At 37.8% G+C, this 17,609-nt stretch overlaps 2 protein-coding genes across 2 annotated transcripts; both read left to right on the top strand.

Annotated features, from left to right (window-relative positions):
* Window positions 1-377: 377 nt before the first annotated feature.
* On the top strand, window positions 378-818 carry LOC121780214. The gene has a single exon (XM_042177782.1). It carries the CDS (start codon window positions 378-380, stop codon window positions 816-818), a length of 441 nt encoding a protein of 146 aa, XP_042033716.1.
* Window positions 819-5,126: 4,308 nt separating this feature from the next.
* On the top strand, window positions 5,127-8,016 carry LOC121799128 (probable E3 ubiquitin-protein ligase LOG2). Its single transcript, XM_042198472.1, has 3 exons — window positions 5,127-5,580; window positions 7,153-7,627; window positions 7,714-8,016. Exons 1-3 carry the CDS (start codon window positions 5,288-5,290, stop codon window positions 7,828-7,830), a joined length of 885 nt encoding a protein of 294 aa, XP_042054406.1. The 5' UTR covers window positions 5,127-5,287; the 3' UTR covers window positions 7,831-8,016.
* Window positions 8,017-17,609: the final 9,593 nt, after the last annotated feature.

The raw sequence follows: 17,609 nt of genomic DNA on the forward strand, positions 1-17,609 counted from the left end.
CTTTTCTTTAAGTTAATTAAGTTGTCATTTTAAATTGTAATCCATGCATGTCGGTCACGAGCGCTGCGTTTGTGGTACCCCTTGTATGGGCGGTCGTGACAATATTTTAATTGGAAATCTGAATTTGATTGTGTACATAATTGTTCGCCTAATTTTTGGCAATATACAAAATGCTCAAACCATGGTAGTGGCAAGCAATAAAAGACAATACAAAGATATTTCAAAATCGAAACAACAAAAAGTTGTGACATTAATACATAGATAAAAACAAATGCTTTATCTTAAACTTCTACATAAGAAATTCACTACATACACAAAACTATATATAGTGACCACTCCTTTAGCAAGTCAGTGTTGAGATCACAGAGTAATTAACCATGAAGGAAAAAAGTTCGAGGTTGAAGCAGCTGATATCAATGGTGTGTTGCATGACCAGAGCCAAATGCATAGTCGTCAGAAGCAAAACTGACGCCATGAGAGCGCTCCTCATGCTCACATCGCTCACGCTTCTCTCCAAGAAGAAGAGCTTCTCCATCGCCACCATCACCACCAAGATCAACCACATTTTCCACCACCACCACCACGAATCTGGTGACGAAATCGACGACAATGATCCGAGCAAGGCGATCGTCCTCTACAGCAGCAACTCCGCGGCCAGCTGCTGCAAAGACATCAGCGGCGGATGTGAAACTATACGAGAATTCTACGGCGGCGACGACGACGATGATGATAAATATCCAGATCTGAGGCACTCGCTGTTCGAGGAGGAAGAGAAGGAGCTGGCGAAGCTGCTGGATGATCCGAATTCGCAGATTTGAATGAATTTGATAGCATGTAAGACGCAGGTTTAAATTCATAATGTAATTTCCTAAAATACCCTCAGCATATTTTCTATAATTAAAATAAATAATATTTATTCCATTAAAATGTATGGCTGAGATTTGTTCTCTAGTTATACCCTTAAGAGTAGTTATATCTTGATCACTATCCTATATATATATATATATATATATATATATATATATATTATATATAGAGAGAGAGAGAGTAGTGATCTAGGGCAAGAGCCCCTTAAACCTATAACTAGAGAACAAATCATAGCCACAAGATCAAGAAAATCAAGGGCTAGTATTAATACATGTAATTTTCTAATTTAAGGAGAAATTAGTTCCCTCAATCACAAATTTACTCCACAATAACAAGGCGGGGGTATAATGGTCATTGCATAGCCAAAATTAGGTTACGTCTTATTCTTCTCCTATTCTCTGTTCTGGAATATCAGCGCCATAAACGGTGGAGGGATTGATAAGCTGAAGAAGTGTGTCGATAGATTTTTGCGACGAATCAGCCTTTACTGATCGGAGACGGTAGCCATATCCGACTGATTCTGCTGCAGCCGACAATAGCGACGGATTGAAGAAGGCGACGAGAATCACGAAATGGAAGATTTTGATTTTTGAGTCAACCATATTTCTACTAACATTGCGGAATGAATCAGTATCCTCTCTATGAGTGGATAAAGCGAGCGAATGACACATCAACCAATAATCATTGTTGTTGTTGGATTCTGTTAGTACTAACATATTTGCTGTTAGTGGATTCGAATTTATATTTCAAAGTTATTTTGAGAAGTTCTCATTATAGAAAATGTTCAAGTGTTATGTAGTTTTAGTCTGTTGTTATTTTTTCGAGCTATGGGTTTGTTTTCATTGTTTCATTTAAGTTTACTATAAAAACATATCACTTGTAGTTGTCATCTGATACGGTTTTTGCCAACAAATATGTAATGTAAGAATTAATTGAACCGACAAGGATCAGAAGGCAAATCGACATCTTGACTGATGCTAAAAGTGATGTATTTTGTAAGCAAGAGTGAAGTAAAATCATGTTAAGAGTGATGTGTTTTGTAAACAAGAGTGAAGTAAAATCATGCTAAAAGTGATGTGTTTTGTAAACAAGAGTGAAGTAAAATCATGCTAAGAGTGAAATAAAATCATGCTAAGAGTGATGTGTTTTGTATACGAGAGTGAAGTAAAATCATGCTAAGAGTGATGTGTTTTGTAAACAAGAGTGAAGTAAAATCATGTTAAGAGTGATGTGTTTTGTAAACAAGAGTGAAGTAAAATCAGAATAAGAGTGATGTGTTTTGTAAACAAGAGTGAAGTAAAATCAGAATAAGAGTGATGTGTTTTGTAAACAAGAGGGAAGTAAAATCAGAATAAGAGTGATGCGTTTTGTAAACAAGAGTGAAGTAAAATTAGAATAAGAGTGATGTGTTTTGTAAATAAGAGTGAAGTAAAATCACAATAAGAGTGATGTGTTTTGTAAATAAGAGTGAAGTAAAATCACAATAAGAGTGATGTGTTTTGTAAACAAGAGTGAAGTGTTTTGTAAACAAGAGTGAAGTAAAATCATGCTAAGAGTGAAGTAAAATCATGCTAAGAGTGATGTGTTTTGTAAACAAGAGTGAAGTAAAATCATGCTAAGAGTGATGTGTTTTGTAAACAAGAGTAGAGTAAAATCATGTTAAGAGTGATGTGTTTTATAAACAACAGTGAAGTAAGAGCCCTTGTTTGTTGTATGCGAAGAGAGCCTATAAAAGGAAACTAATTTTGTTCACAAAAATCCCAAACAAACGGCCTTTTGGCTTTTCTATCATCATACCTCCCTAAATACCAAAATACGGTCCAAATACTTAATATTATATTATTAAAATAAATAATATTATTTGGTGATTATTTCGCATTTCTAATCAATTGGATATGGGTATGGCCATAGCATTTCTAATCGGATGCCGCATTTTTATGTATTTTTCATGATTGCAAAAATTGGATAATTCCCAAGTTTTCTATAATAGCACTCGATCTCCTTGATTAACCCGAAAAAGAGGAGGGGGATTAAAGTTTTAATCACTTCAACTTACAAGACTTGATTTGAAAATTCATCATACTAGTATTTTTTCTATCCTTTCACAACTCTAGATTACTCAAAGATGAAGCTAATACTAACTCTGACGATGGCGGCGGTGGAGCTGGAGCTGCTTGTTTCAATGGCGGAGTAGGAACTTCTTGTTTCAACAATGGCAGCGGCGGCGGAGCCGGAACTTCTTATTTCAGTGGCAACGACTGGTCGGATCTGAGCCTGACCGGTGGAGCCGCACACACTGGAATCAAGGACCTAATTTGAACCGCAGGCGCGAATCTCTTAGCTCCGGAGAAATTGGGGATCAGATCATGACATGTATTACTATTATAATTTCCAAAAATACCCTTCGCCTATTTTATATTATTAAAATAAATAATATTTGTTCCATTAAGATGTGTGGCTGAGATTTATTCTCTAGTTATACACTTAATATTTGTTATATCTTGATCACTAACCTCTATATATATATATATATATATATATATATATATATATATAATACTGATGGGTCTTTCCGACATAATAAAATATTTCTTGAATAAGACGTAATTGAATAATATCTACAAAATTAATAAATTTATTCATAATACAATTCCATCATATTAGTATAATTAACACAATTCCAACAAAAAAAATCAAACACAATTCCATCAAAATTAATAGTAGCATATTAACAACACAACACCAAAATATACTTAACAATTCACAATATATTAACAGCACGCACCTCAAATTTATTTACACAACACAACACTAAAATCTACTTAACAAATTTCACAGCCCAACACAAGACAAACCCTAAAAATTCAAATAATAAACAAAACTTCTTAATTAATGGATAAATAATACATTAGTATAATACACATATATGAATATGAAAGCAAGAAAAATAAGAAAACTTACCGATTCGGTAAATAAAGGTAAAAACACAGATCTATTATGCATGATTGAAAAAAACAAAATGCAAATTCAAAAAGCTCGCTAGAACACTTACGGGGAGCCCGCGGCTATAGCCGTGGGTTGGGGCAGAGGGCGGGCGGCTATAGTGGGAAAGTTGTCCGGAGGGCGGGCGGACAATATTTGGGGGCGGTAGGGGTGGCGGACGCGGGATAGGCGGGGGCGAGCCCGCGGCTGGGGAGTATTAGCCGCGCCTATAGGCGCGGCGCCCATAGGCGCGGCGCCCATAGGGGGCGGACAACCGGCGCGGCGGATTCATTTTCGAATTTTTTTTTTTATTTATCTCTATAAATACCACTCCCCACCACCTATTTTTCACCATTTTTCACAAAATCCATCCACTCACTATCTACACAACCACTCTCTAAAAATGTACCGAGGCGACGACGAATCAACCGACTCTCAGGAATCGGGCTATGGCAGCAATCCATCACATCCGTCGGGCTATCCTTCGCAGCCATCGGGATTTGGCGCCTATGCTTCTCAGCCGTCTGGCTTTGGCGCGACTCCGTCCCAGCATAGGAGTTGTATTTTATTTTAATTATTCGTTGTATAATTTTACCGGTTTGCAATACAACGAATATTCGGCCCTAATTACCTCGTTTTCTATTTATTTACATTGCGATTATTTTAATTACAAAATTTGTGGGCTATTGGAGGTATCCACTATAATGATGGGAATAGAATTTTAGGGCTGTGGACAATAAAACTGGGGCTATGGACAAAAACTGGAGCGGGGCTATTGGCCGTGACCGCCTTATAGTGGATACCCTTATATTCAAAATGCATGACTAAACACGCAAATATGTTAGTGTGACTAAAGAAAGACACGGATCCATGACGCGCTTTTCTCAAAGTTGGATAACACAAATAAAAAAGTTCACCTATATTCCAGATCAAAATTACATAGACGTTACATCAAATTTTAAAATGTAAAAACATATTTCTTAAAGTATGAAAATTACAAATAAATTATACTCCCCCTGTCTCATTAGAAATGAAACGTTTTCCTTTTTGGTCTGTCCCATTAAAAATGAAACGTTTCTAAAAATGGAAACAATACTCTCTCTACTTTTTCTTCTCTCTTACTTTACTCCCTCTTCACTAGCTCATAAAACAACACTACATAAAATCCCGTATCGAAAAGAAAATGTTGCATATTTAATGGAACGGAGGGAGTACTAATAAAGACTAAAAATAGTTTTCTTCCTAAAATTACATTATAGGCGTAGTTCTCTTTTAAAGTAGAAAAAATAGATAATTTGTTTTAGCGAGAAGTGACGCTCTCTTCCTTGGATTCTCCGATTTAGGAAAACCATAATTTTGATTCAGCTCAAACCCAAACTTAACCCCTCTTCCCCTCTCTCACTCTCTCCTCCGAATTTGTTGTTGATTAATCACCAGGATGGGCAACAGCAGTAGCAGAGGCTCCAATCCCCCGCCTCCGCACAATGTATTCGCGCCTTCCACGCCCTATCCCCAGTACCCGGCTTTCTACCCTCATCGAGTGCCGAATGCCAATTTGGCCGGTGCCCGGTATCCGATGCTTCCGCCTCAGCCTGCCGTCGAGCATCAGAAGGCTGTCACCATTCGGAACGATGTCAATGTCAAGAAGGAGACGCTCACGCTCGAGCCCGATGAAGCCGATTCTAGAAAGTTCCTCGTCGCCTTCTCGTTCGACGCCACGGTGGAGGGCAGGTGCTAATTCACTCTCTATTTGCTTTTCTTATCAAATTGTTTTCTTCTGAGTTTTTAATCTATTGGAACTTTGATAAGAACAGTTGTACCTGTTGATGAATCGAGTGGATATAGCTTGTTTACTGCTTAATTCGGCCTGTTAAATAGCTTTTTTACTTTTGATTGATTAATCTGAATGAATTATGGCTTACTGAGATTTGCTTGCTTCTGTTATTGACTGGTCTTCTTCAATTAGCTTTGCTGATCAAATTTTCTTGGTATATGATTTGATTAGAATCTCCTTAAAGCGTACCTTGATTGATAAATTAGCAAGTTTGGACCTCATTGCTGTTTCCTAGCTGGTATCTTGCCTATATGGTGATCTTTCATGTTAGCTAGGTTATTAACTCTAGATTGTTTCTTTGATGGATTGAATTTATGGAGATTAATTCGTCAGTGAAGCCCAGCCTGTGATGCTGAACTATGTATGACATTGTTTTGGTTAGAGTTTTGTGATATAAGAGTGCAGTGCCATGATTCTATAATTTTTTTAATGTGTGAATGTGGTGATCAGCGTTTTCTAAAAGTCTCGATGCGTTACATGCTTTTCCCCCATTTGTAGTTTTTGTGTCCTTTTGAATTAGTTGGAGTGGACAGCTAATGGTAACTCATAAGTAACCATTACTTGTGTATTACCTTCCTTTTGTTTGCAGTATGCACCTTAGCAAGTTTGGACTTCATTACTGTTTCCTAGCTGGTATTTGGTGATCTTTCATGTTAGGTAGATTAACTCTGGATTGTTTCTTTGATGGATTGTATTTATGGAGATTAATTCGTCAGTGAAGCCCGGCTGGTTACACTGAACTATATGTGACATTGTTTTGGTTTGAGTTTTTACAGTATATCATAGTGCAGTCCTATGATTCAATAATTTTTTAATATGTGCATGTGTTGATCAGTCTTTTCTAAAAGACTCGATGCATTACATGCTTTTTCCCCATTTGTAGTTTTTGCTTGTCCTTTTAAATTAGTTGGAGTGGACAGCTAATGGTAACTAATAAGTAACCATCATTTGTGTATTATCTTCCTTTTGTATGTATGGACCTTATTTTTTCGTTTCAATACAATTCCTAATTACTGTAAATGGATATACAATTCCTAATTACTGTAATTGGACATCTATAGTTACTGAATGGCAATTTCTTGACCTTTGCTTAGCTGAAACTTGTAAAAGTTTTAATACTAGTTCTTTGAATAAAATGTGAATGCTGCTTTACCTTGTTTTGTGGGACAAGTGATCAGTGAAAAGATAGGGAGATAAAGTTAGGAAACGATTGAGGGATGGGTGGATTCATATCATCTTCCGTGATCACTAATGTAAATGTAACTACAAAGAGGTAGGAAGATCAAGGTCATTATAAACTTTTTCCCCTCCATGTTTTGTGTTGGGATGGGGAGGAGTAAGGAGGGTGATCTTTTAATTCATTTCATCAAGTTCATTATTGTTTATATTCAATAATCATGTGCAAGTATTATGCCAGTCTCTGCTGCCTCTTTAACTGCATTATGACAAAAATCTGACGTGTAATGCAGCTTAACATTAATGTTCTGCGCTAAGGTGGGTGAAGATTGTCACTTGACTCCAATGAAAGAAAACTTGTATCAGACTATCACCGTGAAGTTTGAAAAAGGTTTGGCGCAGAAGTTTAAACAGCCCTCTGGAACTGGGATAGACCTATCAAGTTTTCAAGAGGAAGAACTTTCAAACGACAGTGACTCGGGCGTGTACCCTCTAGCAATTAAGGCAGAGGCCTCATCAGGTGGAGACACGGATAGCAGGTCCACAAACTCCCAGATCACTCTGGCCGTGTTCGAGGACAGAGAAGAATATAAGGTGAAAGTTGTCAAACAAATATTATGGGTGAATGGCATGAGGTATGAATTGCAGGAGATATTCGGGATTGGAAATTCAGTCGAGCATGAATTCGATGAGAATGACCCTGGAAAAGAATGTGTGGTGTGTCTTTCAGAACCGCGAGACACCACTGTCCTTCCATGTCGACATATGGTAACCTCCCTCTCCTTGATTTCTACGAATAAGGCTGGCTATTTTTAGCAACTTTTTGAGTAATAAGATTGTGTGATCGATGGCAGTGCATGTGCGGGGAGTGTGCAAAAGTTTTGAGGTTTCAAGCAAACAGATGTCCAATATGCCGGCAGCCGATTGAGCGCCTTTTGGAGATCAAGGTGAGCAAAGGGAGTGATGAATGAAGAAAATCCAACTTACATTGCATATAGAATATCCGGTGAACCTCCTCTATTGTTAAGAGAGAGGTCTTGGGTTCCATCCTAAATAGTATTCAGTTTGTTTAGTTGGATACCATCGTGATTTTTGTCCTCATTTTGTAAATTTGATGCGACTTATTTCAATAAACCTCCATCCTTTGATTTGTTTTACTTCTGTTTCTAGCTGCTGAATTTGTACAGTGCGTAGCGTCGAAACCACTTTGTTGAGGCGACTTCGTTTTAATGTGGGCAAAGAATATGAGGTATGATTAAAATATATAAGCTTTATCACTATACCAGAAAAATGCATTCTTAATTTTAAATTCAAAATTTAGAAAATACAATTCCCAAATATAAATATTGTTGTAGCATATGAAATCATAGCCACAAGACTAGCAAGAATATATGATTGGCATGGCATCCACTAATCTTCAACTCAAAGTTAGTTGACATTACTATTATCACATTTTCGGATCATTTTCCATTGAACGAGACTAGCAGTTGATACTGCCTAAAACAAATGTTAGTCTAACTCAAATAATTTAAAAGGCAAAGAATAAAATAAATTAAAATTGAGTCGGTTTCATGATTGCACAAAAGTTAAAGAGGCCATTTAAGTATCTAAAAATAAGCAAATCTATCCTTCTATTCTGTAGAAAGTTTATGGTTTCTATTGGTGCAAATCCAATCACCTTAATTTAAGATGAGAAACAATTCTCCATTGGTAGCAAATGGTTATCCATTAAGCGGAAAAATCTTATTGAAATTAAAAATAAAAAAAAACATAAAAATGAAGTTCTCGAACGGACTACGAGGGTCAGCTACCCAGCAAACTTTCATAATTAAATACCGTTACTGGATAATTCGCGAGTATTATTACACTTGAGTCAGCACACACGATTTTTTAGTAGTAATTAAGTTTGATTTTATTGGTGTTGCTTCCGATCAAGTAATTACAGAAGATTAGATTAGATTTTGAAGACAGAGACTTATTAAATGATCTAATCCATTATTTGAATTAAAAAAAAAAAGAAATAAACGAGCATGTGATCTAATGTCCTCCATTTTTATTTGTGCTGAATATATATTTTTCAATGTATCATGAGTAATTAGGGTTAGGATAAGATCTATACAAAGATCCAAAACGAAATATTCATCTTGATTATAAATTAGGCTGTTTCAATGTGTAATTCGGCTAGGACGACAGGATTAACTTCAAACCCTCATAGAAAAGGAAGCTTAGAATGAAGAAGGCAGATATAGAGTAGTTGGCCTTTGTAAGTTTCAAAACACACATTTTGGTCATCACAAATTGGTGCGAGTGCGACGCTTCTACGAGATCATTTCAGCTTATTTCTGTTTTTATGTTCAATTCCAAATAGGGATTAAGCTAATTCTGATTATTTATAATAATTCAATTGTAGATTATGCACATATCATAAATGTAAATTGTGAATTTGAATTTGGTGGAGCACTAAATTGTTGCAGATTGGTCTGGAGCACTCCTTGTGGTTCTAATTCTACCTATCACCCCTAATTAATTAAAGGATAAATTAATATAAAAAAACTATGAAATTTAGATAAATTTTGATTTGTTTCATAATTTTAAAAATCAATAAGAAAGTATGAAGTTATTTTTTTTGTTAACGATCGTAAGTAATTTTTTTTGTGAAATTATGTGATATGGAAGCAAAAAGAATCATATTGCAATGAATTAAACAATGATATTTTTTCTTAAAAATGACAATACTTAGTTGAGAAATATGAACTACATATTACATGTATTGACCAAAAATTTAAAATGAGATAGCAGAGAATAAATTCAAACTTTCATTTTTTTCACTTTTGTTTAAAATTAATGAATACACTAAAATTTTGTCTATAAACTTTATACTTTTTTGATAATTTACCTTTAATTAAGCCTAACGCTCACAATATTGAAAATCCTTCAAAGTTAAAGTACAACATCAATAAATATCCACCTAATGAATGAGGTAGGAGATTGGTCGAACCAAGTTTATAAAACTATGTATTCCATGTCTTTAAAAAAAATAGTCTTTTTTTAATTATTTTAATTTATTCCACAAAAATCTACTTTATATTTTTAAAAACATTTTTACGTACTACTCCTACACTACTTCTTTCGTCCATAAAAAATAGACTAGTTTTATCATTTCGGGTGTCCACCAAAATTAGACCAAATCTAAAAATAAAAAGTTTTTAACCAATATTAACCATACACATCATTCTAAATGTGTATCCCACAATCCACTGACACTCATTCCACTACATTTTTTATTTCTCTCTTACTTTACCAATTATATATTAAACCTTATCTATTTTTAGTGGGCAGAGGAACTATTAATTACACAAAGAATGAAACATCAAAGCAAACACAAAGCCCAAAGGAAAGGGAGCAACAACACTTCAAACGAAAGCAAACAGATCCAAACAACAAATACCTTAGCCTCCGATCCATCTTCTTAGGACGCTCAAGTAATCGGTGGAGGACTTTGTTAGGTTGGTAAAATTCGGACACCAACTTCTAATCCATGATCTAAGGTGCCAGATGAGTCTTTTTTTTTCGAGCTCCCAATTCGATTCCAATCCTTCAAAATGACCTTATTTCGAGTATTCAAATTAACCAAGTAATGACGAAGAACATAGAGCTCCTAAGCATTTTTGTCAACTTTGATAAGAGGAGTGTTCATCCAAGCGATGAAGCATGTCATTGGTTCTCCGGGCATGCAAAATGAGATATTTCACCTCTCACAACAATAATACCAAAGGCTACAAGAACTTTGCAGCTAAAGATGATATGCTCCAATGTTACATATATCATCTTCGATTCCTGGAGTACCAAATATGCGAAGTCTAACTTTGGTGTTGAGTCTTCCCTAGAGGACGAACTAGACATATAGTATTGCTCGTGGTGGGACAACGTTTTTCCAAGCAAGGCGTTGTGCTTGTGTTGTCAAGACGCACCCGTAACCTGCAAAACAAAATTAGATGAAGAGAAAACATTTGACTTAATACCCAATCACACTCTTTCATCCCTCTTGTTTTCTCTCAAAACAAAGCGGTTCATAGCTAGAAAAAGATTCTTCTTCAGATCCTCTTCCCAAGCAAAAAGATTTATCCTCCATTTAAAGATTTATTTCCGGTTCTCATTCTCCCAAATCCTATTTCTTGAATGTAGTTGTTCTTCTCGGTTGACAAACATAAAGAGCCTTGGAAAGATAGTTTTAAGGCTCTCTTCCCGTCCGTTTACTATTTATGATATTGATTTCATCATCAACTAACACTTTAATTATTTCTTTTTCTTATAAGTATTTAATTAATTTAAATCTCCTCCACGTCTACAAAGTTGTTAATTATTTCTTTTTCTTATAAGTATTTAATTAATTTAAATCTCCTCCAATATTCATAGGGGAAGGAGGGAGTACAATCTTCCACACATATTTCATCTTTCCTATTAAGTCCAATTGAAACTCTCTTTTAGGCTTTTACATTACGAATTTACTTATTTAACTACTACAAATTTTGGTTACACAGTAGTAAGTGGAGTATTACTTAAAATCCAACTAAATGGGTTTGAAATAAAATGATTCCATGTTGGGTTGTTTCTATCTTACTATCGTACAGAATTGAATCTCGTCCAAAAGCTCATTTAATCAGCATCCCACTAGAGCTCGAAACCGATTTGTTTGCCAAGTTAATACGTATCTACAACTACAACACAAAATTTAGTTAATCTCTCATACTATACTATATTGTTTCTGCATTTTGATAACCCTTTTAATTAGAACCCAAGAATTCATGATTTATCGACAAAATTGGGGGATTACGTACCCAAATTGTAGTGAGGCGGATATAATTAATGGACTTTGATTCACATTTTTCACTTCCATTATTTTTCTTTTTCACTTTTTTCTTATATTTCCTTTTTCTATTTACCTAACAATATGTGATATACGTCTTTATTATTTATTCCGCAATCAGAATTTGTATTGTGTTGTACATCATACAATTCATGCTGTCGTTAGAAAGCACAATGGCTAAGTAATCATCGGAGATTGCAATTGCAATTGACATCTAATTGATTTTGATAATCGGCTAACCGATTAATTGTCGAAAATCATTTCTTAATAAGTAGTACTAGTAAGTAAAACTTATAATACACATTGAGAATGACCGAAATTGAATTAAAAAAAGCAGGACACTAAGTTGACATTAAGGCAATGCGTGATAGGTGGTGATTATGATGTATTAATTGGATTAACTATGTATTGATTAAGATAACCATTAAGGAGTACAAGATGTGGTGGATCACAGCTGACTAACCCTCTCAAATAATGCTAACTTTGTACTGTACTTTTTTATGCCTCCATCAAATGTACGTGAAGAAATGCATAACCAATTTCAACTCCATATAAACGGCCGTTGACAACTTTATTTATATTACTATAAACTTTACCACTAGGGAAAAATAATCCTTTAATTATTAGTGTGCGGCATTTAAGTGGCAGGAATGGAAACTAGAGATTCCATAGTCCATAGTTTTTAACTAAACAATTATACATTCATGGAGTTTTCTCCCACAAATTTGATGGAAAATAGATTTGAGAAACAGTTGTAAAAATAATGTATTTATGTGGATAATCTAGGACAAAATGAAGACAGACAAATTTTGATAGAGGCATATAGCTTTCTGTCCCAAAAAAGGAAAGATTGGGTTTTTCTTTTTTTGGTTCTAGACCACGGATAACATTCCTCGAGTGTACTGGACTTTTTTTTTATTCCGCCTTTGGGAGAGACGCATGACCCTCATGCGTCTCCTTTTAATGAAACGCATGACGGAGATGCGTCTTTTATAGAGACGCATGAGGGACATGCGTCGTTAAATTTTTATTTTTTTTTCTTTATTTTTTTTGAAAGACGCATAAGCGTCATGCGTCTTTCATTTTTTTATTTATTTTATTTATTTTATTTATTTTTAATATTAAAATAAAATAAAAATAAAAAATGAAAGACGCATGACGTTTATGCGTCTTTGCCTGTGACGCATGATGCTTATGCGTCTTTCAAAAAAAATAAAGAAAAAAAAATAAAAATTTAACGACGCATGTCCCTCATGCGTCTCTATAAAAGACGCATCTCCGTCATGCGTTTCATTAAAAGGAGACGCATGAGGGTCATGCGTCTCTCCCAAACCCTGAACAAAAAAAAAAGTTCAGTATAAACACGGAATCTAAGTTATATTTTAGAACAAAAATAGAAAAAACCCAAGATTATTATTATAGTGAAATCAAAATTAACAGCTGCTGCTGCAGAACTGAGGAACGTTATCGACATGTCGCTTGTCACATATTAAGGTTTCAGTTACTAACACGAATTCTACTAGTTTTAGTTGCACCTCTTCTCTCTCTCTCTATCTCCCCTCCTTGTTCTCAGGTAGTATTTCTTTCTGTTGTATAGTTGGAATAACTTTATTCGCAATCATGGAGTCTTCCAAAGATATGTCTTCAGCCAAAGAAATTGAAGATGGCTGCTTGATGAGTCGGCGAATTTTTGATAGTGATGAATGCAGGAAAATGCAGATCACGACACAGAGAATTTACGTGGTTCGATTTACTGAGGTAAATCTACGTCCACGGGAAGAAAAAAGGGCAGAGTTGTATTGCTTGATCTGTTTTCTACAGCTTACAATACAGACTTGCTATTTTGTATTTTATCTCTAGAGATCGAGAGAATGTCTAGAAGCTGACCCTATCTATTTGATCTAGGTTCTTATTTATACCAAGGACCAAGATCGTGGCATGCAGCTATTTACTAGGTAGTGGATGTCGTGGAGATCGTGGCGATCTTGCATGGGTCCACTATCCTGCATGAGTTAATGACTGCTTGACACCACTAAATAGATCATGGGTGTAGTGGAGGTCGTGGAGGTTCTTCATGAGTCCACTATCTCCCAGTTCGGTCGAATACTGAGACCGAACTGCTGAATTATTGCCGAGCAGCTTTTGCCGATCTGAGAGTAGAGCTTGATGCCGACCTGAGAGCAGAGTTTGATCGGTTGGCTTTTACCGAGCTGTAGGCTGGGGCCGAACTCTTTGGTTGTGCCGAACTGAACTCTTTAGTCATGCCGAACTGATACTCTTTCTTGGGCTTTACTGCTGTTGGGCTTGTTTAGTACGTACTCCATCACTACCCCCCCCGAAAAGCGAAGTGAATCACTTCGGCATTCTGGATAATGGTACGGGGTAAGTTGATGTTTGTCCTTGGTCTGATGAAGTGAACTCTTCTTTGACCGGACTCGTCTTTGGTCTGATGAAATAAACATCTTTGACCGGACTCGTCTTTTGGTCTGATGAAATAAACATCTTTGACCGGACTAAGCTTGTGTCCTAATTTGGCGAGTTTTATCGCTCGGATCGGACTTTCCGTTGTCCTAATTTGGGGATCGGACTTTCCCTTGTCCTAATTCGGCGAGTTTTATCGCGTGGATCGGACTTTCCCTTGTCCTAATTCAGGCAAGTTTTATCGCGTGAATCGGACTTTTGTTGCAGTTCGTTTCAGACGAAGTGCTTGGTTTTTAAGCCGAATTGTGGTCTTGTATCCTCTGTAGAAGCTTTGACTCACAATCGTTGGCTTGTTGCAGCTCGTTTCAGACGAACTGCTTGTTTAAGCTGAATTGTGGTCTTGTATCTTCTGTAGAAGCTTTGACTCACAATTGTTTAGCTTGTATATGTTCTAAGAAGGGGATCAGCCTTCGAAGAACAAGATACCCCAGTAACATTTGTAAGAGACGACACGCACAGAGAGACAAAACGCATGTAGACAAAACGCACAGAGACAAATAAAGACCAAGTAAACCAAATAAAGCACATTGACTGAACAAGACTCAAGACTGACTGACTGGACTGTTTCTTACAAATGGAACTTTTTGAGGTTGGAAATGTGCCATGTTCGGGGTACCTGTTCTCCTGACATGTGAGCCAATTTGTAAGACCCTTTGCCGAGGACTTCTGACACCCGATACGGACCTTCCCATGTGGGTTCGAGCTTGCCCAGCTTTTCTGCTCGGCTTACTTCGTTGTTTCTCAAGACGAGATCTCCCACTTGAAATTGTAGCTTCTTCACCCTTTGGTTGTAATACCGGGCTACTTGCTCCTTGTACTTGGCTGCTTTTATGCATGCCAATTCTCTTCTTTCTTCGGCAAGATCTAGCTCGGCTCTCAGTCCGTCGTCATTCATTTCTGAGGAGAAATTTAGAGTTCGGGGACTGGATACGCCGATCTCCACCGGAATCACGGCTTCAGTGCCGTACACAAGACTGTACGGAGTTTCACCGTTGGAGGTTGTGGGTGTAGTTCGGTAGGACCATAGGACTTGAGGGAGATTTTCTACCCATTGTCCTTTGGCTTGTTCTAACCGAGCTTTTAACCCTTTCACCAGGATACGATTTGTTACCTCCGTTTGTCCGTTTGCTTGTGGATGAGAGACCGAAGTGAACCGCTGTTGAATATTCAGCTCTTGGCACCAATTCTTGAACGTCTTGTCGGTGAACTGAGTCCCGTTATCCGAGATGAGGATGTGGGGTATGCCAAATCGGCACACTATGTTCTTCCAGACAAAATCCAATGCCTTCGAGCTCGTTATCGTAGCTAATGGTTCAGCTTCCACCCACTTCGTAAAGTAGTCCACGGCAACGATTAGGAATTTCATTTGCCGAGGAGCTTGAGGAAGTGGTCCCACTATGTCTATGCCCCATTGCATGAAAGGCCAAGGGCTTTGCATACTGGATAGATCGGTCTGCGGCATCCTTGGGATATTTGCATGGATTTGGCACTTTGGGCATGTCTTGACGAGCTGCACTGCTTCTTGTACCAAGGTTGGCCAATAATATCCCCATCTTAGAACTTTCTTAGCTAAAGCTCTAGCTCCGATGTGGCTGCCGCACGATCCTTCATGAACTTCTCTGAGGATGTAGTCCGTCTCTTCTGGTCCTACGCACCGCAATAACGGCTGGAGGTAAGACTTTCTAAAGAGGACCCCTTCATGAAGTTCGTACCGAAGTGCTCGGCACGTGATCTTCCGAGCTTCTCTCTTATCCTCGGGCAATTGTCCTTGATCCAGATACTGCAAGATCGGCGTCATCCAGTTCGGCGAGCTGGATACTGAATGTACCTCGGCTTCATCAATGCTTCGATGCATTAATTCTTCCGCCTTTGAGCTCGGATCTGAGGCCAACTTACTTAAGGTATCTGCTCGGCTATTTTCCGCTCTGGGAACGCGGATTATCCGAAAATAGGAGAAACTTCGGCTGATGCTTTGCGCTTTGTCCAAATACTTCTTCATTCTCTCGTCACGGGCTTCACTTGTACCCAACATGTGATTTACTATGACTTGTGAATCACAATGGACTTTGAGAGATTTGACGAGCAGACTTTGCGCTAACTGGAGTCCGGCCAGGAGGGCTTCGTACTCGGCTTCATTATTAGTAGTGGGGAATAGGAACCGAAGTGAGTAGGTTACCTCGTGTCCGTCGGGAGCGACGAGTAAAATACCAGCTCCACTTCCCATCTTGTTTGAAGCTCCATCTACGAATCCGCTCCAGCAGTCTGGCGGCTCTACTTCGGATTCCAAGGGCTGTGCTAGTTCGGCATTGGCAGAATTTTTCTGTTCGGCAATGACAGGGATTGCTTGATCGAACTTGGCCTCTGTAAGAAAATCTGCCAAGGCTTGTCCCTTGATGGCTTTCCGAGGTAGGTACTCGATTGAGTGTTCTCCCAGCTCTATGGCCCATTTGGCGATTCTGCCTGATGCTTCTGGCTTGGTCAAAACTTGCCGAAGAGGCAGATCGGTTAAGACGCATACCTTGTGAGCATAGAAGTATGGCCGCAGTCTCCTTGCTGCATTTACTAGCGCCAGAGCAATTTTTTCCAGAGGTTGATACCTTGTTTCTGGATCTCTTAATGCTCGGCTTGTAAAGTAGATGGGAAGCTGCTTTAGGCCTTCTTCTCGTACAAGCACCGCGCTGATGGTTTGATCTGAAGCCGCTAAGTATAAGAATATTACTTCGGCTTCGGTTGGAGCAGAGAGAATAGGAAGCTCGGCTAGATAACTTTTGAGCTCGTCAAAGGCTTTTTTCTGCTCGGCTCCCCACTCGAACTTTGGTGCCTTTTTCAACACCTTGAAGAACGGCAGTTGCTTTTCGGCTGCTTGGGAAAGGAATCGATTCAGTGCGGCTAGACATCCGGTTAGCCTTTGCACGTCATGTATGGACTTCGGCATTGCCATGTTCTGAACGACTTGAACTTTTGAGGGGTTTGCCTTGAGTCCGTCCTTTGAAACCCAACAACCCAGAAACTTTCCCGAATCTACCAAAAAGGTACACTTTTGGGGATTAAGTTTGAGGTTGGCTTTCTTGAGCACGTTGAGAGTGGACTTGAGGTTGTGCTCGTACTCCGAAGTGCTTTTGCTTTTGACGACGATATCGTCAACATACACTTCGACCTCCTTTCCGATCAGGTGCCGAAAAAGCTTGTCTACCATCCTTTGATAAGTGGCTCCGGCATTCTTTAAACCGAATGGCATCTTTTTATAAGCGAAAATGCCGAAATCGGTAATGAAAGCTGTTTTCGGAGCGTCACTCTCATCCATCAATACTTGGTGATATCCTTTGTACAAATCAAGAAAACAGAAAATTTCGAAGCCGATCAAAGCTTCTACTTTTTTATCTATATTCGGAAGGGGATAGC

This window comes from Salvia splendens, chromosome 1, assembly GCF_004379255.2.
Source record: "Salvia splendens isolate huo1 chromosome 1, SspV2, whole genome shotgun sequence".
NCBI lineage: Eukaryota > Viridiplantae > Streptophyta > Magnoliopsida > Lamiales > Lamiaceae > Salvia > Salvia splendens.